The sequence below is a fragment of the Phoca vitulina genome, unplaced genomic scaffold, assembly GCF_004348235.1.
Source record: "Phoca vitulina isolate PV1807 unplaced genomic scaffold, GSC_HSeal_1.0 scaffold4, whole genome shotgun sequence".
Classification (NCBI taxonomy): Eukaryota; Metazoa; Chordata; class Mammalia; order Carnivora; family Phocidae; genus Phoca; species Phoca vitulina.
In genome coordinates this window covers 11,869,133-11,892,773 of record NW_022589707.1, presented here as the reverse complement: position 1 = coordinate 11,892,773, position 23,641 = coordinate 11,869,133, and the positions used below count along the sequence as shown (strand labels likewise).

The 23,641-nt window shown below is 41.8% G+C and overlaps 1 protein-coding gene across 1 annotated transcript in view; it reads right to left on the bottom strand.

The window, feature by feature from the left end:
- The window catches only part of SLC35B4 (solute carrier family 35 member B4), a 36,321-nt gene extending 22,854 nt beyond the window's left edge, over positions 1-13,467 (bottom strand). Inside the window, exons 1-2 of the mRNA XM_032401538.1 lie at positions 13,137-13,467; positions 6,990-7,103 (exon numbers count right to left, since the gene is read on the bottom strand). Coding sequence (XP_032257429.1) covers positions 6,990-7,103; positions 13,137-13,213 — 191 coding nt within the window. The 5' untranslated portion in view covers positions 13,214-13,467. The remainder of the gene's footprint in view (positions 1-6,989; positions 7,104-13,136) is intronic.
- Between the last annotated feature and the right edge of the window lie 10,174 nt (positions 13,468-23,641).

The following is a 23,641-nucleotide window of genomic DNA, read 5'->3' as shown; positions in this document are numbered from 1 at the left end:
AAATGAATGACATCTTGCCATTTGCAATGACATGGATGGAGCTAGAGAGCATAATGCTAAGTAAGTCAGAGAAAGAAATACCATATGATTTCACTCATATGTGGAATTTAAGAAACAAAATAAATGAGCAAAGGGAAAAAGAGAGAAAGAGACAAACCAAGAAACAGACTCTTCACTATAGAGAACAAACGGATGGTTACCAGAGGGGAGGTGGGGGGGGGGGGAATGGGGTAATAGGTGATAGAGATTAAGTAGTGCCCCTGTCATGATAAGCACAGGATGATGTATCAAAGTGCTGAATCACTATATCGTACATGTAAAACTAGTATAACGCTGTATATTAACTAACTGGAAGTAAAATAAAAACTTAAAAAATCTAGGTTGGGGTTCCTGAGTGGCTCAGCTGGTTAAGCGTCTGCCTCCGGCTCAGGTCATGATCTCAGGGTCCTGGGATCGAGCCCCTCCCTTACTCAGTAGGGAGTCTGCCTCTCCCCCTTCCTCTCCCTCTGCCTGCCACTCCCCCTTGTGTGCTTTCTAATAATAAAATCTTAAAAAAAAATAAAATCTAGATCATTTCCAAAAAAGACAAAATACCAAAACATTAATTACTAAACATAAGTTGATCTACTTTTGGCTTCTTATTACAAAGAAACTAAAAGATATTTGGATATGTTAATACTCTATTGGCAAATTTAAAAAGGTATATGCTTTTAAAATTTTTGAAATGTATTCGTAAAATTCAAATTCAAAAAAATGCTGGTAAAACCAACAGCTCACAATTTACTTCTTAGTTTTCACTAAAAATTAAGGTTTCTCAGGGTTAAGAACTCAAATATATGTAATTAAAGCTACTAAAAATAAGGAAAACATCTCTGTATGGCAGGAAAGTAGGATGTGTTTTCAGGAGAAAAAGGTGTGATAAATGGAGATGGTGTAGCCGGGGCCCAGGGGCGCAAGAGCACCTGGCTCCGGGGGTCCCAAACAGACCAGGTTTGGCCACTGGCCGCTCACAAAATCCAAGGGCAGAGAAAGGGTGGTGGTGAAACAGGAATTTATTTCAGTGAGGCCAACACCCAGAAGACAGGGGACTAGCATCTGAGAGACTATCTCCAAAGTGCTGAAAATACTTCCAGGTTTATATATAAGAAAATGTGGAGCAAAGGTGGGTGGATATGTACGGGGGGGGGGGGGGCAGTGAAAGTCAAATTAACCACTGTCTTGAAGTGAAACACAGGTGGGACCTTGCTAGCTTAGGGCAGTCTCTATTGCTCGAGGGGGTAGTTTCGGTTCCCATCGTGGGATGCTTTGCCCACAGGGTCTTCAGCCTGAGCCAAGAGACAAGCTGGAAAGAACCCAACTAGAAAGTTTGAGGTCAAAATGGAGGCAGCCAAAGTCCTCTTTCAATACATTTTTTGTGAAGGGGAGAAAAAGTAATTTTGTCCTAAAATGAGGCTGACTGTTTAAAGGGAAAAAAACATAAGACAAAATTGGAATATAGGGGAAAAAAAGTTGTAGGAGGTTTGTGGAAAAATAATCTTTAGACAGGAACTTTCATGTGTGGTCGACCTGGTTAAGATTAAAATAAATTTATTTTTAAAAATGGGTTTTAATATCAAAAGTAAGCTGGTGCAAAATTAGAATTTGGTTTTCTATTAAAAGGAAAAAGTTTTCTTGGGCTTTTGGTGTCATTTGGGTAAGACTAAAATTCTCTTTACCTTTTAAGTATTAGATTTTGTAGTAATCTGTGATCCTATTTAGGCAAGTGCTTTAAAACCTTTTCTAAAAATATTTTTGATTGGGGTGCCTGGGTGGCTCAGTCACTGCCTTCGGCTCAAGCCCTGATCCTAGGGTCCTGGGATGGAGCCCCTCATCGGGCTCCCTGCACAGGGGGGAGTCTGCTTCTCCCTCTCCCTCTGCCCTTCCCTCTGCTCGTCCTCTCTCTTCAAGCATGCTCTCTCTCTCAAATAAATAACATCTTTAAAAAAAATATTTTTGACTAACTTCCTAAAACCAAATTCTAAGTGAAGTCTTTTTGACCTAAAATTTTCCAAAGGACTTGTTAAATGAATTAGGCTTATTTGATATGTAAATTACATGGAAAGCACTGTCAAAAAAAATAACACTAAGCCTTTATATTTGTAAGACTGTGCCACATGTGGATAAAGTCCATTCTGCTTCTGCAAAAATAGCCCCTCACTGCCAGACTTTTGTCATCCTAACGTCCTTGTAACAGGGCAACCTCTGAAATTTAAACAACTTTTTATTTCAGGACAGAAAAAAATCTAACTGTGCCCCTAACTTTTCACAGACAAAATAAGACATCTCATTGGTCGACTCCCCTAAATTTATGTTGGTGAGTTAAAAAGGGCCTACCAGGGGCGCCTGGGTGGCTCAGTCAGTTGAGCCAAGTTGAACTCTTGATTTCAGCTCAGGTCATGGATCTCAGGTTCTGAGACTGAGTCCCACATCAGGCTCCACACTCAGTGGGGAGTCTGCTTGAGATTCTCTCTATCCCTCTTCCTCTGCAAACCCCCTAAAATAAATAAATAATTTTTTTAAAAAAAGATTTTTATTTATTTATTTAAGAGAGAGAGAGTGAGAAACTGCATGAGAGGGGAGAGGGTCAGAGGGAGAAGCAGGCTCCCTGCTGAGCAGGGAGCCCGATGTGGGGCTCGATCCCAGGACTCTGGGATCATGACCTGAGCAAAAGGCAGTCGCTCAACCGACTGAGCCACCCAGGCGTCCAATAATTTTTTTTTTTTTTAAAGGGCCTACTGGAAGACATTCATGATTCACAATTCACTCCTTCTGACAGGTGTCTATTTCCCTGATTAGGGATAAATGTAAATGAGGCTAGGATCAAGAACTGCTCCTTAATTCTTAAAATTACTGCAAAACCTGTTAAAGCAATAGCAGCCCAACAAATACCCTTAAACTCTCTAGCCAAAGTTGTCCTTGGTAACGGAACAGCTCTTAACTATCTATTGGCTGACGAAGGCGGTGTCTGTGGGGTCAACACCACCTGCTGAGCCTGCACCTGACCCTTGTCGACCCTGAAACTCAGGTAAGATCAAAGAACAAGTCGCTTGGCTTAAGAAGGTGACTCCTTCCACAGCGTCTTTCTTTGGCTTATTTGATTTTGATTGGTTTGGGTCTTGGGGACCATGGCTCTAAACTGCACTCCAAATATTGGGATTTATCCTACTTATGTAATGATAATAATCTCCCTAGTGCGTTGTATTCTTTCAAAAGCTTGAGATACATGTAGCAGTACATCGAGCAAATGCTCTCCCTAAGACTGGAACATCTACGGAACAAAGAAAATAACCCACTTAAAGGAGTGTCAATCTGAGGCCATGACCTATGAATATCAGACGTTAAGCAAAACGGTCATGACTATGGACACCACACAAAGGAACAACAAAAACTTCAAGAACTTAGAGCAGTAACAGAGAGTGGTGCTAAGGCCTTAAATGTTTATCACATCTCTCAGTTAAGCTGAGAGTCTGATCAAAAAGGGGTAATTGCTCAAAAGAAAACCACTAGCCCAAAATGGTGCCACTAAGGTTAAGGACCCAGGTCAGTAAACCAAGACTTAATTCCTTACCCAAGTGCAATTTCAACCAATCCCCCCTCCCTGGAATGTCACCTTTATCCAGTCAACATAGAATTCCCTGGTCAATACTAGGGAATTTTCTGATAGACCCCCCTTTGCTCTCCTTTCGAGGCAACCTTGCCTCAACAATGCATATCTTGCTAATAAATTCCTTTCTGCTTTTTTTAATGCCCTCTGCCTTTAAAAGCCTTTCCCTTCTTTAGCTCAGTGGAGCTCCCCTCTTCTTGCTAGATGAAATACTGCCTGATTCATGAATCATTTAATAAAACCAATTAGATCTTCAAATTTACTCAGCTGAATTTTTTTTAACACTGAGAACAGCTATTTCACAGTTTCTAAAATACTACTGGTGACTTCACAAGGTTTCTTGCCAAATTTTCTTAGTCTTATCTTGAAACAATGCCATTTGGAGACAGAGTTCATCAAGGCCTTTTGGAAAGATAATGAATTCCAAGTATTCCACATTGCTGTCTACACAGCATGGCCTAAAAATTGCTCCTGGGGATGAATGGTATCCCCACGATGTCAAGATTTTGACTGCAGCTTCACAGACAGAAAATAAAACAGCCAGTTTTACAGGGCACACATGGAGGTACGACTGTTAGGGCAAGATCCTGGGGAGCCTCAAAGGCCAGGTTAGGGAGCTGGGCTTCCCTCTGAACCTACTGGTGACGCCTGAGTGCCTGTGAGGGGGGTGTCACAATACAATGGTAGGAAGTCGAAATACAGGGACGGAGGGGTGGGAGGCAAGAGGCCAGCCAGCTAGGACACCATTAAAAAAGTTAATGGCGAGAGTGAATGCATTCCTGAACTGCTAGTGGCAGCCTGAATGGAAAGAGATAATGGCGGGGGGGGGGGGGCGGGGGAGAGTCAGAGGAATAAAAAATGTGGGGGATCCTTGTTCTCACCATACTGTCTTGACGACCACAGTTTTGTAATATAGCTTGAAATCTGGAATTGTGATGCCTCCAGTTTTGTTTCTCTTTTTCAGGATTGCTTGGGCTATTTGGGGCACACAGATTAATGGAACAGAATAGAGAACCCAGAAATGGACCCACAACTGTATGGTCAACTAATATTCAACAAAGCAGGAAAAAATATCCAATGGAAAAAAGACAGTCTCTTCAACAAATGGTGTTGGGAAAACTGGACAGCATCATGCAGAAGAATGAAACTGGACCACTTTCTTACACCATACACAAAAATAAATTCAAAGTGGATGCAAGACCTAAATGTGACACAAGAAGCCATCAAAATCTAGAGGAGAACATAGGCAGCAACCTCTCTGACCTTGGCCACAGCAACTTCAACAAAAGCAAAAATGAGATATTAGGACTTCATCAAGATAAAAAGCTTCCACACAGCAAAGGAAACATTCAACAAAACTAAAAGGCAGCCTACAGAATGGGAGAAGATATTTGCAAGTGACATATCTGATAAAGGCTTAGAATCCCAAATCTATAAAGAACTTATCAAACTCAATGCACAAAAAAACCCAAATATTCTTAAGAAATGGGCAGAAGACATGAATAGACACTTTTCTAAAGAAGACATCCAGATGGCTAACAGACACAACATCACTCATCAGGGAAATACCAATCAAAACCACGATGAGACACCATCTCACACCTGTCAGAATGGCTAAAATTAATGCAAGAAGAACAGGTTTTGGTGAGGATGTGGAGAAAGGGAAGCCTCTTGCATTGTTGGTGGAAATGCAAACTGGTGTAGCTACTCTGGAGAACAGTATGGAGGTTCCTCAAAAACTCAAAAATAGAACTACCCTACTATCCAGCAATTGCACTAAAGGTATTTACCCAAAGGATTAAAAAATACAGATTTGAAGGGGTACATGCACCCCGATGTTTATGCAGCATTATCAACAATAGCCAAACTATGGAGAGAGCCCAAATGTCCATCAACTTATGAATGAATAAAGAAGATGTGGCATATATATACAAGGGAATATTACTCAGCCATTAAAAAAAAAAGAAATCTTACCATTTGCAACCACATGGACGGAGCTAGTGTATTATACTAAGTGAAATAAGTCAGTCAAAGAAATATAAATACCATATGATCTCACTCATATATGGAATTTAAGAAACAAAACAGATGAACATATGGGAAAGGGGGGAAAAAGGAGAGAGGGAAACAAACCATAGGGGACTCTTAACAGTAGAGAACAAACTGAGGGGTGATGGAGGGAGGTTGGTAGGGGATGGGTAGATGGGTCATGGGCATTAAGGAGGGCACTTGCGATGAGCACTGGGTGTCTCATATAAGTGATGAATCATTGAATCTACTCCTGAAACCAATATTGCACTGTATGTTAACTAACTAACCTTTAAATAAAAATTTGAAAATAGGATAAAACAACAGAGTGATTTAAAAAAAAAACGTGGGGGCTCTTACCATGATGTAAATGCTGGTCTAGGGAACGGAAAGTTTTATGTAAATATTAAAGCCAATGAAGGAACAACCTACTCAGAATACTTAGCATCACGTTGAGAAATTCAAAAGCACAATATTAATAACAAAATTCAACCACATTTTCTATAGCAGGCTACTCGGGAATGTTGTAAAAGAACACCAACCACCATGAGCCTTAACCGGTCCTTGGATACATTCACACCAGGAAAATCCCTATCAACAGGATTACGTGTCCTGATCTTACTACACACTCACAACTGGATGCATTACACTTTTATTTCCAGTCCCTCTCAGCAAGAATGTAGAATTTTCAATACACTGTTTATTAGAAGAACTGTCTTGTTTTCTATTTGGCCCCCTGAGTACAGTTATGCAAATCTGGACTAATGGGTGGAGGTCTGGAATCAACAATTTTGCCTTAGCTTGCCATTCACTTCCTTTTAATTGAGAGGAAATGCACGTAACATAAAATCAACCATTTTAAAGTGAACAATTCAGTGGCATTTAGTATATCACGAGGCTGCATAAGCACCACTTCTGTTTATTCCCCAAGCCCATTCATTTTTAAAAAGGACCAGTAATACCACTCTTAGTGTATTTGATAACTTTGCCAACATGAGGCTAGCATACAAAACTATTAAAAAACATTGTGGTCACACTAAGCCTTTTACCAACCATATATTACACACATACACACTTTGTAGTCTCCGTCATAATTATTTTGTATTGCACTGGGAATTTTATTCTAAAAACAGGCTCCCTGGAGTCTCACAATATATTAAATTCAGAAAATGAATTACCATTATTATTCTACTAATATCTTTGACACAGATCTTATAAAAGGATATCTCATACCCTATCTAGTTACCAGAAAAGTCCTGAACTTCTTAAAAAAAAAAAAACAAAAACAAAGGCTAAAAGAGACTTCAATGTGCCATACCTTATTGGGATAGCTGGCCGCTTCCTTCCCAAATCAGCTTCAAAGAGGAAGCCTTCCACAGCAATAAATAAAAATTGTGCAAATGTCACAATGTTCCCGCATCCTGGATGCTTCCTGTGTAGTAAAAAACAAAGAGGCAAATAAGGTACAAAAAGTTGAGATAAAGGGCACCAAGACTTGTTATATTGATAGTTTCAAGTAACAGGGAGGACCGATTTCTATTACCCACTGTCCTTTATCTCAGATTTCATATCCCATGGATCACACACATCTATCAATAGAGCTTGCAGAGAAGAATGTCAAGCTTGCTTATTTCACTCTTCCCTAGGTGTAGCAGGCCATGAGTAAGAATTGTGCTAACACTCATTCTCAGAACTACCATACAACTTTTCTAGTAAACTGTGGGAAATTGGTCGTATGTACTTGGGATACTCACTTCATCGAATTGGCTTTAGTCAGAATCCTAGTCAGCCTCAGCAGCAAAGCCCAAGCACAGGAATATGCTCAGGTCTCCTGGAATGTTTACATAGCCTCCTGACCAGGAACCACCAAGACTACTGTCAACAGAAGACATGCACCCATTGTTGGTGACTGGGACATCACCTTAGAGAAAGTCCCCCTGGGAGCAACGATTGGTTCTTGGGGTGGGGAGATTCATACTCTTTTTTTGAAGTATCAAGCACTCTTTTTTGAAGTATCAAGTATATATAAATACAGCACATGAACCCACTATATATTGTATCTCTAGGGGGTGATTAGAAAAAAATGTCTACAGACAAAGGGTCTTTGGCAGGGGTAAGGAGAGATAAGGAGCAATAATGAGAAAAGGCTGAAGAACACTACTATCATCTACTGTTCCCCACAGCCTGAACACAAGTATATTAGGTACTCCATAAACGGTGGAATTGAATCGAACCTCTTCAGTGATCCACGTAAGGGCTGAGGAGTCTTCCACAGTATCTGTTAGGAACATATTTACAAGGCAGAAAAAGTCCTTCTGACCTCACTCTTGAAACACTCTGCGAAAAGCCGGTTACTTAAAATGTTTGTGGTTTGGAGTTTGTCCTCCATCAGCTTCTGCTCAGTCACTGGAAGTACAAAGTGACCAGTTGTCTCTGTTTCCCTGAAGCTTCCAGGTTTCTCAGGCTTCATATTCCGTTTTCTCATCTTATCAAGGACATTTATTTACCAGAGGCTAGTGATTAGATGATTACTGTATTATAAATATAATATAATGCTATTTATAAAAACAACCTCGTTCTCTACTGGTGGTTTTTTTTTTTTAAAGATTTTATTTATTAGAGAGCGAGCGAGAGAGAGAAACAGCATGAGAAGGGAGAGGGTCAGAAGGAGAAGCAGGTTCCCCGCTGAGCCAGGAGCCCGATGCGGGGCTCGATCCCAGGACTCCGGGATCACAACCTGAGCCGAAGGCAGTCGCTTAACCAACTGAGCCACCCAGGTGCCCACTCTACTGGTGGTATTATTATTCAATAGCAATGTCAAGTATACAAGTTCTTAAATACACCCATCAGGCATAAAAGCGATAACCGTGAACATAAGCCACTCTTGTGCGGAGCTATGCTTACCATGTGCAACAACTGTGGCTACTCTTTAGGCTCTATGAAACTGTTCTTGAAAACTACTGCTTTATATTCAACCATTTCTTTTAGCATTTATGTTCAAGGGATACAGGGTAAACATTGCAAGAAGCCATAAACAATCACGGAAGACACTGACCTCATTCAAAGAGCTAATTAAAACCATTAGCCTAGTTATGAGTGACAGGAGAAGGTACTTTAGCTCTACCTAGTTCCTGGCACGGTGCTTTTCAACTCTGGTTAGGCTGCTCTTTAGAAACCCACGTGCCTGAGGAGCACCCTCCCCACCCCCCAGTTCTGCTCAGACTGCTGTGGGGTAGGGCCCTGGAACCTGTACTTTTCAAAGCTCTCTGCTTAATTCTGAGGTGCAGCCAGAGCTGAGAACCACTAGTGTAGGTCTGGGGAAAGTGCTGGAAGATGTGTGTGGGAGTGTGTGTATGCGCCTACGTAAGATGGGCAGGTGATTCCCATATGCTATCACAGGGATGAGAACCACCCAAAGTGGTTAAAATTACACAATGACGGGCAGGATCCAGTTCTCTAGAGTGGAAGTTAATTACCCTAAGTCTTGTTTCCTTATCTTTAAAATGCGAACAGTATTAGTGCCTATCTCACTGGTTTACGGTAGAGTAAACAAGCCAGTCCCTGAAAAGCACTTAATAGTGTGCCACAGAGGGAAAAAGGCAAAGACTAACATTAGGATCTTGCACCCTGGAAGGTCTTCAATTAAAGATAAAGACATTTATCTTGACCAATTTTTCTCACCTATAAAGTGCAAGTGATAGATTTTTAATTTTGTAATGAGGATTCCATGAGAAAATGTAAATTGCCAACACAAGACTTAGCCCAAATGGGGTTCATCAAGCTTCCCTGCTTCCCACCCATTTTTTTCTTTACCAAAAGATGAGGCCAATTCAATTAAAGAACAATTGAGGAGAACATATCACATGTAAAGTTAGGTGCTGGGGAGCTCCCAATGTGACGGAGACCTGAGCCCTTAAGGAGATGACAATGTAATGAATGAGGCAAACATGAGAGTATGAAACAGATAAGAGCCCAGTGCCACACAGGGAAGGTGAGGACCGACGGTGTCCAATTCATTTTCATGCCCCGCTCTCTGGGCCCAGTATCTGGCCTTCACTCAAGCGGCTGAATGAATGTGAGGGTGACCTAAAATATTGTATGAAAGATAAAAAAAATCATTTATTTCTAAAACTGATTCACTTTACAAGTGTATACCTCACAGGATTTTTTTAAAAGGCATAATAAATTTTACCTTTATTTTACAGAGGTAGTTGTAATTATGCCCATTTCATTGCTAAAGACACTGAGGGCCACATGGCACTGACTCAGGGAAGTCTCACAGAGCCACAGGGCAAATAAGTGATGTTTGCAGACTCCATTATATTACTGTTTACAATTCAGTGTTTTTTACTAAGAGTTGTGCGGCTATTACCATTTTAGGGTACCTCCCAAAGAAATCTCATACCCATTAGAGTCCCTCTCCATTGCCCCCTCCCCCATCCCTTGACAACCCTATTCTACTTTGTGTCTATTTCCACAGGATTTTAAAATATCCCTAATGTACTCACATAATTAAATTTTTTTAAAAAATCAACTTAGCTTTTCGGGAAACACACTGTTGTATGGCTACCAATGGAACTATTTGTTTTAACTTTAATAATTCATTTTAAAACTTCAATGTAAAAACTTGGATCCTTTTCCCTAAATCACTTGTTTTCTTGAACTTTACTCCTTAGAAATTATAATCACCAACTGCAAAGTTTCTCTTACTTTGAATTCTCTTTGGCAAGCATTCAAATTTTTACTTCAAAGACAAGCAACTTTGAAGAGAAAGAAGTTTATGCCTTTCATATTTCTTCTTTCAGATTTAGGAAACTTCCTACTTGAGTCAAAATGATGCACTTGATTATAAAATAAGATAGGAAAAAGAAAATGTTTCAGATTGTTTTCCTGAAGTAAGACATGCGCTACCTTGGCTAGCTAGTTAGCTGATGTGTGTGCATCCTGTTTCTAAGCTCTTTCAGGAGGGAGATCAAGGCATCCATTCATGACTTCATGTCTGTTTTGTACACTGCGTGGTGCTTTTTATTATAGATCCCAATTATAGATATAAAAATCAAAAAGAAGAAACCTAGATTTGTTTTCCAATTTGGGGAAAATGGAGAAAAATGTTTCCTTCTCCCTACAAGTCACTCTAGCATTTCCATTTATACTTAGTGTTCTACTTGGCACTTACTAGGGCACATAATGGTTCCAAGGAAGCCATATAAGAGCACAGTTCCTGCTCCATAAAAATTTATGAGCTTTCCACTGTGATGGCCCAAGATAAAGTAAAAAAATATGAGGAGGCCAAATCTACAAAGGACCTTAAAGACCATCTGGTCCAACCTGCTCTTATTTTATTGCTCTTTAACAGAGTAAGTTGTGAGCTGCCCAAGCCAATCAGGAAAAAGCTGCTATTCAGTCTGATGTACACCACTCACCGAATTAATAAATGTACCCCTTACCGCTTTACGAAAACCCATTGCTGTATCCAAAAAGTCAGATTTACAAAAAAGATAAATGAGGAAGATTTATATATAAATTCTTCTAAGCGTTCTAAATAGAAGCTCCTATAATTCACAAAAACATTCTGTAAAGTTAGATTTATCCACAACTTTTCAGGAGTAGCTTATAAAACAAGGTTTACCCTTACTGAAACCGAAGTTGTTAGAGACAAGAGGAAGTCAGTTTGGGGCGCCTGGGTCCTGGGATAGAGGCCCGTGTCCAGCTCACTGCTCGGCAGGGTCCTACTTCTCCCTCACCCACTCCCTCCCCCCACCCCGCTTGTGTTCCCTCTCTTGCTGGCCCTCCCTTCCAAAAAAAATAAATTAAAAATCTTAAAAAAAAAAGAAGTCAGTGTGCTTCAGGTGCTTTGCACATGCATTTCACTGAACCCTTCAAAACCCTGTGAGGCTGGGAGAGCCACCACCGGCCTTTCACAGTTCAAAGAACAGACTCAGGAGATGAAGTAATTTAGCCAAGAGCTCACACTTAGTAACGAGGGCCTTCAGGTGCTAGCATATTATGACGTCATACAGCCTTTGGCAGGATTTAATTTAATGGCATATTCTACACAAGTATTATATTTATATATATATTCATAATATATTATTCTATGACCTTCATTTCCATGGCTGGCCTGATTTTCTCACTTTTTAAATATTTTTAAATCAATTTCCCAAATGACCTTCCTTTGAAGTATACCAGACTGACAAGCGGATACATTTTTAATTTTTTTTATTTTTAAACCTCTCTCCAACTATGCCCCAAATAAGTGGCAGATCTTTATCAACACTTTCTGCGTAAGACTTCAAGCTCTGTAATAGCAAAAATTAACCCACACCTTAAGTAAACTGATTGCTTCAGAATGACTAATCAATGCTATCATGAAAACAAAATAAATACATTTGTAGTAGGCTCCAGGTGAAGCACTGACCAAAATTCTGTGGGCTGCTCAAGTTCAAAAATAACAGGGAGGTTGCAAAAGGTACTGGACTAGGGTGTAGGTATCTTGGATTCTAGTTCTGGCCCTGCCACCTACAAGTAGTAAAAGACCATCTAACTTCTTGGGACCTGTTTCACTTTCAGTAAAAGAGATTATACCTCCTGACCTATTTGGTACACAAGACTGTTCTGATGGTCAGGGGAGATGTGCACATTCAGATATATGGCACTAAAGGACACCACATACAGTTTATTCTTCAGCCAGAAAAGGGAGGCCCAGAGCGGCTAAATAAAAAGGAGGACCCAACCAAGACTTGAGATTCAGTCCTGAGCCTTTTCTAGTCTACCTGTTGTCTTTCTGTAACAACAGCTCCACTGAACTTTGCACATTACTCAACATTATTTGAGTGCCACCTCAATAAAGCTAACCTAGTTTCCCTTTGGGAAAGTGTCATAATCATTCTTAATTTATAAAGTTACCCCTCGAAATGCATGTTTCTCAATCTAGAGATTGTAATATCTTAAAAGCTGGAATTCTCTCTGGTCAAGTGGACGGGCCTTGTGAATAAGTTAAGAATCCATTCGACTACATCATCGGGATGTATGTTTGGGTCAAGTACTCATAACCATCTCTAAGGCCAATAAAACAAATGCTTTAGGGGCCACCTTAATGAAACTCACTGCTGCGAGTACAAAATCAGACTGCGTTAGAAGTCAAAGAGCTTTGCTCAAGTCAAACGTGTGGCATTAACAGGATCGCGAAAAGAGCTGGAGGAGCCCTGGGTTCTGGCACGAGCTCCCTGCCGACCTTGGACCCGTCACGAGAAAAACTCTGCAGCCTTCAATCCCCCAGGGTGTGGAGAGCGGGTGAGGACAGCAGCACCCCCGGCGCTCCCCTCCGAGGATGCGGACAAACTGGTGGGCAGGACAGCGGCCAGCGCGCAGGACCACGGAGCCACCGCCTCCGCCGGGTCCCAGGCCGTCCCACCCCCGCCCCCGCGCGCTGCGAGCGGGGGTGCGGCCCGCGAAGGTCACTCACCGGGCCAGGAGCTCGAGGAAGATCACATTACTGCAGCAGCCTGCGAACACCAGGCCAACCGCGAAGGCCGGGCGCATGGCCGGAGCGGGGAGAGGAGAGCGAGCGCGCAGATGAGGCGCCCGCTTATACGGCCACCCCAAGAGGCCGGGCTGCTGCGTCCACCGCGGCACAGAACATCCCCACAGTGCCACAGCGCGGCTCTCCTTCGGCGCCGCCGCCGGCTCCCCTTCCCCCGCGGCCGCCACCAACGTAGCCGGCCGAGGAGCTGTAGTTCGCAGCCAGCCTGGGCCCCATTCATCCGAGGGGGCGTCCCGGTCCCAGCTAGACTACACATCCCAGGATGCTGCGCGCCCTCACGTCAGGCTGTGTGGCGTCCCGCCTCAGGGTTCTTCCGCTAGAGAGGAGAGTGGGCCGAGGTGCCCGTCATGCCTAGCGCGGAAAGAGGCCGCTGGGCTTGCTGGGAAGTGAAGTTCCAATGCTGTCAACGTGGTTTCTTGCGAGGCCGCCGAGGGCTCAGGAAGGAATTCGTCCGTCGCTGTAACACCAAACTCACAGCTGACGGCACTAGAACTACAGACCTGATGGATTGTCGGAGGTGTTATCATCTGAAACAATTCTCCTGAATTGAGTGAAAGTAGAAATCCCTGTGAACTCGCTTGTCTACCTCTTGAAAAGAACATTAGACTAGAATCTTGGCTCAGTCCCTAATCAGCTCCACTATGTCAGTCAACTTCTTTGAGCCTGAGTCTCATCCTAGGTAAGGATAGAAACAGTAATGCCTATCTTACCTGGTTCTGTGGATCTTGTTTAAATGCAGGTTATGATTCACTAGAACTGTGGTGTGTCCTGAGATTTGGCGTTTCTGGCATGTTCTCCCGTGACGCTGATGCTACTGGTCTGTGGACCACACTTTGAAGAGCAGATGCCTATAAAACAGATGACTCGAGAGACCTCTCTATCCCACCCCTCCTACTGGTTCGGGGACTTTGTGCCAGCCAACCTATCCTTAGTCTCTTCCTTCCTCATAGCCTATGATCCTGCTCAAACAAACTTACTTTTGTTTTACATTTGGCCACCAAGTATCTTTAAAGAGCAATCTAAATTCATAGTCTTTGCTTTTTACTCTGATCAAAGCCCAATTATGGAAAGTAGTCTCATTCAGACTCCTAAAGACCTCTTAATGGTCAAAACCTTATGCCACATGCTCACCTTACTTGATCTTGCAGTGGCTTTTGACAATGAAAGCTCCATCCTCTTGACATTCTCTTGTCCATCTGCTTATGAGACATGAGTCTCCTGTTTCTTTCTACCTCTCTGACTTTTTTTTTTTTTTTCAGTTTTGTTTGCGGGCTTTTGTACCTCTGCCCCAAGTCTACCAAAGTTCCATTATTTGTCCCTCTTCTTACTGCCCTAAACCCTTCCTATTGGTGATCTCATCTCTGTAACTTCAACCATCATTATATGTAACTGTGAGCCTATGTGTGTATAAATGTACATGTACAACCCCAATTTCCTGTGTGCCTTAAATAAAACTTTCCAACAGCTTATTTGACTTCTTCAGCAATATATCCTGTAAACCCTTCAGCTTAAGCATATACACAGCTCATCTACCCTTCCATATAGGCTCTTATTTCTTTTTTTTTTTTTTTTTAGATTTTATTTATTTATTTGAGAGAGAGAGCACGAGCAGGGGTTGGGGCAGACAGAGAGGGAGAAGCAGACTCCCTGCTGACCTGGGAGCCCAACAAGGGGATCGATCCCAGCACCCTGGGATCATGACCTGAGCCCAAGGAAGACGCTCAACCAACTGAGCCACCCAGGTGCCCTGATAGGCCCTAATTTCTATTAAGGACATTATCTACCACCTATTCTCTTTGGGCAGAAACCTGAAAGATTTTCACAGTCTTCCTCTCCTTTCCACCACACAGTTATTTGATCTCTACATCCTGTCAAGTATGCCTCACAAGTATATCTAGATTCCAGCCTCTCTATCCACTTATCCTCCTGTGAAAGCCTCTGAACATGTCTTGGTATCTTCAACCTCTGCCTTCTTCAAACCATCTTCCATGCTGTCTTCAGACTGTGTTTCCAAAAACTCAAACTATGTCACGCTGCTATTCCAAAATGTCTGTTTCAGTTGTCTAATACTGCATAATAGACCACCCTGAAGTGTAGTGATTCAAAATATAGTGTAGATCCAAAAAAGAAAAATTCTTTCTTACAGTTCTTTATGTTATACACATTCAACACACAGCAAGTCCATTCTCTATTGGAGTTTCTGATGCAGTTGTGGTCAGATGTCAGGTGAGGTTGGAGTCACCTGAAAGCTTGACTGGGCTGAGGAACAGCCCTCTCCACACGGTCGCTCTTAGGCTGTACTTCTTCACAATACTGTGGACTCAGGCTAGCTGGACTTCTTATATGATGACTGACACCCCTAGAACAAGTTTTTCAAGAAATCAAAGCAGAAGCCACAGTGGCCTCAGAAATCACACAGTGTCACTTGTACCAAGTTCTATTGGTTTCATTGGCCTAACCAAATTCACTGTGGGAGAGGACTAACAAAGGCATCAGTTGGGTGTGGGGCGGGAGGGCATCTCTGAAGACTAGCCACATAGCACTTCTTGGCACCTTGTGTAAAATTTACCCTTGTAGAAGATGTACAAGCATGTCACAATCAAGCCTCAGTTTACCTCTGTAGTTTCATCTCCTGCCATTCTTCCCAGTGTTACCCAGACTCTTGCCACATTAAACACTCTGTTTTCTGAGTTTACAATGACTTTCAAAATTCACATCTCTGCACATGCCGTTCTGCCTGCTCAGAATACCGCCTTTCTCCTTGGTCACCTCCTACTCATCCTTCTATGGCAGTAGAGGACAGTGGAGCAAGTAGATACTTCTGCACTGTGCGGAGGGAAGGTCCCCTCTCAGACACCACCTTTCTGCATGTAGGTTTTCAATGCACCATTCCTGGCTCCTCTTCTATCTGTAGTACTCCATCCGTACCACCTGAACAAAGCCATGAAGCATGTTGTATTGTAGTTGTCATATTCATGTCTGTCTCCCCTGTAGACCATGCCCCTTGGTGGACAAAACCAAGAATAACTAATTCATCTCTTGATCCTTAGCATCATATACAGTGATTGATACATACTATGTACATATGCTTTTTTGTTGAATGAATGAGCTTTGCTTTATTATTTGAGTCAAATAATTTGTACCTCATAAATTCAATAAATATGTACATTTTATTAAATATTTTTATTAAATATTACATATTTTCAGCATAACTAATTTTTAAACATCAAAAATGCCAACATCAAAAATGCACTGCTCAATTAATTTGCACAAATGATGATCTATATAACCAAGACCCTGGCCAAGAAACAGAACATTACCAGCATCCCAGAAGCTCCTTGTTTCCCCTCCCAATCACTAATCCCCCCTAGGAATAACCACTTTTCTCTTTCTAGCACCAGAATTTGTTTTGCCTGTTTTGGGACTTCACATAAATGGAATCATACAGCATATTTTCTTTTGTTTCTGCTTCTTTCACTCAACATTCTGTTTCTGTTTGTTTGTGTTGTTGCATGTATTTGTAGTTCATTTATTTTCATCGCTCTCCAACATTTCTTTCCATGAATATATCACAAATTATTTCTCTCTTCTGCTGGTAATGGGCATTTTGGCTATTACAAATAGTGCTACTATGGAATTTGTTGTACATAGCTTCTAGTGAACTTTTAAGCACACGTTTCTGTTGGATATGAGTATATTCATCAAGGTCTAGTCAAGAAACAGAAATCACACAGTAGTGAATGGGGAAAGTTTTTATAAAGAGTTACAAACTAGTAACAGAGAATTCATTACTATAAGGAGTTAAGAAACCCCCAAGATGATACAAATAACAGATACAAGGCGCAGCTATTACTTAGGACCAAGGCAGACAACCCAAGGAAGGAACAAATTTGAAAGAGGGCCTTCTTGAGAGCCAAACTGAGATTCACTCACTGAAAAGAGTGTGATTATGGCCCTCTGGCTAGCAGAGAAGTTCAGTGAGCTGCTGATCAAACTCGCTGTGAGCGACCCCCTCTGGGGTCTAGCTGGGTCACTGGCCAACTCATCAGGAAGCTTCCTGGGGGTATCGTACTTTCTAGGTAGCTGGCTGGGGTCTGGCAGAACTCTCTAGTCACCATCTGTAAGGGTACTGATGAACTCACTGAGGTGAGGGCAGGGCCACAGGGTACCTCTGGGGCTGCAGGAACAAGAAGAGAGGGGACAACACCAGAACCCACAAGACAAACCACCTCCTCCTGCTCTGCTCCCATAGCACCCACTGGGTGACCTGGCAGAGGAAAGACATCCATAGGATCCAGCTCCAGCCCCACATGCAAAGCCATGAAGAGTGAATTTGGAGCTGAGAGGCTGCAAATCAACAAGTGGGACACCCCAGGGGATTTTTAGGGGTCATTTCAACTTTAAGATTTTCTTTGTTTTGGGGTGCCTGGGTGGCTCAGTTGGTTAAGGCACTGCCTTCAGCTCAGGTCATGATCCTGGAGTCCCGGAATCGAATCCCGTCAGGCTCCCTGCTCAGCGGGGGAGTTTGCTTCTCCCTCTGACTCCCCCATCTCATGCTCTCTCTCATAAATAAATTAAAAAATCTTAAAAAAATATTTTCATTGTTTCATCGTAAAACCAAAGTTATGCAGTATAGGCAAGCCTTCATCTCCCAGACCTTTTCTTCTTTTTACCCTGAGTTCAAAATTCTAGCATCCTTGAATGAATAGAATTTCTTAGACAGCAGCCGGGCTCAATGAGTTCAACCTTCATACAACCCTCTTCCCTGGCGAAGAAGGACCTATCACTCTGGGCATGTTCATCATCTCTGCCTCCTTGTCTGTCAGCAGGAAACGCTGTCACGGTTGTTTTTAAAAACCATTTTTGCTTCTAGTGCCAGCCACTCAGACATATTTTGAATCATTTATAAAATCCACTTAACCAAGTTGTTGACAAAAAAATTAAGTAAGATGACTCCTGTGGAATAGTGCTTGACAAGTGTCCTCAAGTTGATAATCCTACAGGGATTTGTCACTTGATTTTTTTTTTTAAACTTATTTTCCAGATGTACCACATGAGGATGATTTTCTTCTCTCTATATCACATAAATCTTGAGGTGCTTGGAGCTGTGTCCTGGAAAGACACACTATAAATATACTTAAGGTATTATTTATAGAGTCAAAATATTTCTGTTGCTTGTTTCAGAGGTCAGATTCAAGCAATGCCCCAGCGTATTGATAGATGTATGCACTCTAGCTTCTTCAAGGACATTATTCAAGGACAGATTTCCTTTTTCAGAGCACTACATTAAGACACATAGTTTTGGAGTTTGGGCTAGGAAGGCGATCTTCCCGACCACAATGTTAGTGGCAAAGGTTGAGGACTTTGTCTTATTAGCCACAGTATCTTCTACATCTAGATATGTCTGGCTTAGAGCAGATGTTCAGTTAGTAATGATTGGATGGTAGGAAGGAAGGAAGACAGGAGGAAAGAAAAAAAGGAATGGAGGGATGGAGGGACAGACAGAGGGACAAGTGGAGGGAGGGAGGATGGAAGGGAGAAGGAAGGATCTTTAGCAAAACCAGCTCCTTTTTAGGGAACACTTTTTTTAAATTTATTTAAATTAGAGAGAGAGAGAGCTCAAGCAGGGGGAGCAGCAAGCAGAGGGAGAAGCAGGCTCCCTGGGGCCCAGCCCCAGGACCCTGGGATCATGACCTGAGCTGAAGGTCGAATCTTAACCAACAGCCACCCAGCCGTCCCTTTAGGGAACTTTTATACACAAACAGGAAAGGGGTTGAAAGTGCCACCTGCCATGGGAGATACAACTAACAATCATTACCTGAAGTGCCTAAGTGCCACCAAGCACCAGTCCTTAGTACCTGGGGCTGTAAGCCAGCTCCGGAATGGCAGGAATCTTGTCTCCTTGATGACCTGTGTGCCTTGCAGTTTCCTCCTTCATTTCTGTTTAAACTGATATTTGTTAAATTGTATTATTGAATTGAGGCGGAAAATCTAACTATGAGGAAAAGACAGTTACACTACTTCTAGTAAAAATGATAGCAGAGAACCAAGTTTTCTACATGGTGTGACATGTCTCAGAGTTACGTACTGCATTTCCCCTCTCCCCACCCAACCCCGAATGACTGAGAAGATTTTAAGGGAAAAAAAAAAAAACCAGACCCATGGGATCATTTAATTTCAATTTCCCTACACTGGTTCTGTCACCTTTTGCCCAACTCAGGTATTAAGTGCATGTGAAGCTGTCACTAACCCTTGTCCTGAAACATGCTTTGATCTGTTCCGGGGTGGGGGGCTAGGGGGGAAAGCAGTACATCACAGTGTCTGACAATTTCAGTTTATGAAAGCTTCCGCACATACCTCATCAACCCCTCCATCAATTATGTAAGGTAGATAGGGATTATTATTCCTGGGAGGAAACTTGAGGGTTAAGAAGGTTAAATGTATTTTCTAAGGCTCACAAATTTCAATGCATGTGGGGCCAGGCAGGTAAGGTACATGTGCCAAACTGATTTTTCAGGTAAATGTGTGAAACTGGCTGCAAAACATAAGAATTTTGTCGAGGAATTGGAAAGTCTGTCTGGATACATTCAAATTCACATTAAAAAATATTTTTAGGCACACCTGGGTGGCTCAGTCAGTTAAGCGTCTGCCTTCGGCTCACGTCATGATCTCAGGGTCCTGGGATCGAGCCCTGCATCAGGCTCCCTGTTCAGCAGGAGTCTGCTTCCCCCTCTCCCTCTGCCCCTCCCGCTGCTTGTGCTCTCTAGCTCACTCTCTCTCTTAAATAAATAAAATCTTTAAAAAATTTTTTTTAATTGTTTAACGTACATATAACATAAAATTTACCATTTTAATCCTTTTTAAGTGTACAGTTCAGTGGTATTAAATACATTTACACAGTTGTACAACCATCACCACCATCCATTCCCAGAGCTCTTTTCATCTTGCAAAACTGAAACTCAGTACCCATTGAACAATAACTCCCTGTTCTTCTCTCCCCCAGCCCTTAGCAACCATCCTAATTTTTTGGCTCTATAAATTTGACTAGTTAGGTACTTCATTTAAGTAGAATCATACAGTACTTGTCTTTTTGTGACTGGCTTATTTCACTTAGCATAATGTCCTCCAGGTTCATCCCTGTTGGAGTATATGTCAGAATTTCCTTCCTTTTTAAGGCTGGATAATATTCCATTGTATGTATCTACCACATTTTGTTTATCCACTTATCCATTGATGGACATTTGGATTGCTCTCACCTTCTGGCTGTTGGGAATCATGCTGTTATGAACCTGGGTGTACAAATATCTCTTTGAGCCTCTGTTTTTAATACTTTTGGGTACGTACCCAGAAGTGGAATTGCTAGATCATTCCACTGGATCATGGTAATTCTATGTTTAGTTTTTTGAGGAATATCATACTGTTTCCACAGCAACCACACCATTTTATATTTCCGGCAACAGTACACAAGAGTTCCTTTTCTCCATTTATCTCCCCAACTCTTGTTATTTTCTGGGGTTTTGTTTGTTTGTTTGGTAGTAGCAATCGTAATGGATGTAAGGCAGTGTCTCATTGTGGTTTTGATTTGCATTTCCCTAATGATTAGGGATGTGGAGCATCTTTTCATGTGTTTATTAGTCACTTGTATGTCTTCTTTGGAGAAATGTGTACTCAAAGTCCTTTGTATCCACATTTTTAAATCATGGAGCACAGCCATCTTTGAGACAGATTCTCTCTGCAGACTGCTGGCTCATGACCGCTGATCATACCCCAAATGACGGTGCCAGGACGAGGAGGAGGCAGCCCTCCCTTGACCCCTGCTCAGTTTGTACCACCATCTTGCCCCAACATGTTCCCTTTGGGATTGGAGATACTTTTTTTTTTACTTTTTCTTCATTTAAAATTTTACTTGCAGATTTGTTTTTGAATTTGTAATACATGAAAATTCACCAGTGTAAAATAATTTTCCTTCCTCTCCTAAACTCCAGTCACCCAGCACCCCTAATTTGAGATTACCATTGTCACTAATGTCTTGTGCATCCTCCCATTTATTACAAAATAGTTGTTTTAAAAAAAAGTTTAGGTGCTATTTTTTTTCCTTAACTATATCTTGGAGAATGTTCCACATTAGCACGATCTTGTTCTTTTTTTAATGACTGCATAATAGTCCATTTATGGATCTGCCATCTTTTATTTAACCAGTCCTCTGTTGTTGGGTTTTTAGATTGTTCTCCATCTTTTGCTCTAGCAAACAGCATTGCATTGAATATCAACGGCATGTATTTCTGAGTAAACCAAACAGGGGGACAGCTGGCCATTACTTAGTTATGAATCATAGTCAAGTTAACTGATTCAAAATTGTACCAAGGACCAAGCTTGGTAGTACCAAGCTTTCACAAGACTCCTGTAGTTAAGAATGCTTCTTCCTAAACCATCTCCCTATAACCAGATAGTTTAAAAAAAAAGACCAAAGTAGATATTTACTTTAATACTTATGTACAATACAAAATATTATATAGTATACCTCATACATTGTCTGAAAACCACAGCCTCACAATAATTCCTCAGAGATCTACTGTCACCGGGGAAATAAATGTTAGTGTCACAAGGGCAAGATTTCAACCTGGTAATTAAGCCAAAATGTCCAGATAACGTGAACTTTAGGACTGAAAGCGAACCGAAAATTGTACTGAAATAATTTTGAATGGATGTCTTCATGTAATTCCCCACCTTATCAAATGTAACACAGTGAACGTTGGTTATCCTCATCTTGTGCACGCAGCATCGTGGTTTTGAGCAGTCATTATTGCAGTGTGGGATTCTTACTGAGTCACTGGATGAACCATGGCCTGAGTGCCCTGATACTAAATGGCCCCCCATTTCCCTCCAGGAAATGGTCTCGGGTGGCCCAAGACTGATCGGTGCTCCTCCAGCGCCTTCCGCTGTCCAGTACTCACCCTAGCCTAGAGCTTAACACGCTATTGAGATGGATCCCTTGCCCGTCTCCTTGCCTCACGCTGTAAGCCCTGTGAGGGCAAGGATAATGTTCTTGGTACTTTTGTGTACCCAGCTCCCCACAACAGTGCCTCGCTTACAATAGTCACTCATAAATATTTGTTAGGTGAATGAATTATTGAATAAATAAAGAGTGAGTGAATAGTTCGAATTCTCTCCTCATTTTAGTTTTAATTTTGTCTTTGGTACTGTTGCTCTCTGTACATTGAGCGTGTTGGCCTCTGGCCAATGTCCCTTCCAACCCTCTGTAACCTCAGAAACCTGACTGACTGAGCATAGGATTGGGTTTAAAAGCGTGTAAGGAATGACGAGCTCTCCGTGATTCAAGTTTATAGCTTTAGTGCATAATCTTTCTGACAGGTGTTTTGGGAATTCAAAGACATATTTTATTTTCTTTCTGGTTCTTGGGTTCTGCATAGAGTTATCAGTCAGCTGATTGCTAGGTTAGAAAGTTATTGCTGTCTTGTAAGGCTATAAAAATTAATTAAGAGTCGAGTTATGTGCTCAACACACACGTGGGAAGTATGGGATTATATATCACAAAGCTTGCAAAGGTAAGAGCTTAATATGTATTATTTGTTGATTGATAAAGGAAAAGTGCAGAGAATGGTTCTGCTGCCCTCGATAATAATAGCTAACATATGGAGCACTTCATGCCGGGCACTTTACTAAAATTATCTCATTTAATCTTCATAAAAATCCAGTGGGATAGGCAGTATTACGATCTCCATTTTACAGAGGAGGAAATTGGGGCTTAGAGAGATTAAGAGACCTTTTCAAAGTGATATAAAGTTGTGAACTTGACTAACACCCAGATCCATCTGATTCTAGAGACCAGAGTCATAACTGCTCTGCTCCACTGACCCAAGAGATTTTCAGTTTCATCAGAGAGATACGATAAACACACATGAAACTACCAGCACTTTTCAAAACACTCCAGCTTATGACCCAGCCCTTGGTACTTCCCTTCCACTCACCCATCGCTCTTCCCTGTGAACCTGCTCTCTAACCACACTGAGTTCCTTGCTGTTCCTGCAGTATGCCGAGCACATTCCGGCCCCAGGGCCTTTGCACTTGCTGTTCCTCTTGCTTGGAACACTCTTCCTCCAGCTTTATCTGTGGCAATCTCCTTCATTTCATTAACTTCTGTGCTTAAATTACTTCCTCGGAGAGACCCTTCCATCTCTGAAATAACATCCTCTGACATTCTTTCTGGATGTATCCTGCTTTATTTTCTTTATTTTACCATTACCTAACATGATATTGGCTATCTTTTTATAGATTTACTTTTAACTTCTGTGTCCTACACTAGATAGTAGACTCCAGAAAGCCAGCGGCTTTGTATGTTCCTCCAGCAACTTCAACAGTGCCTGGCACATAGCAGCGCTCAATATGTACTAGCCAAATGACTAAAT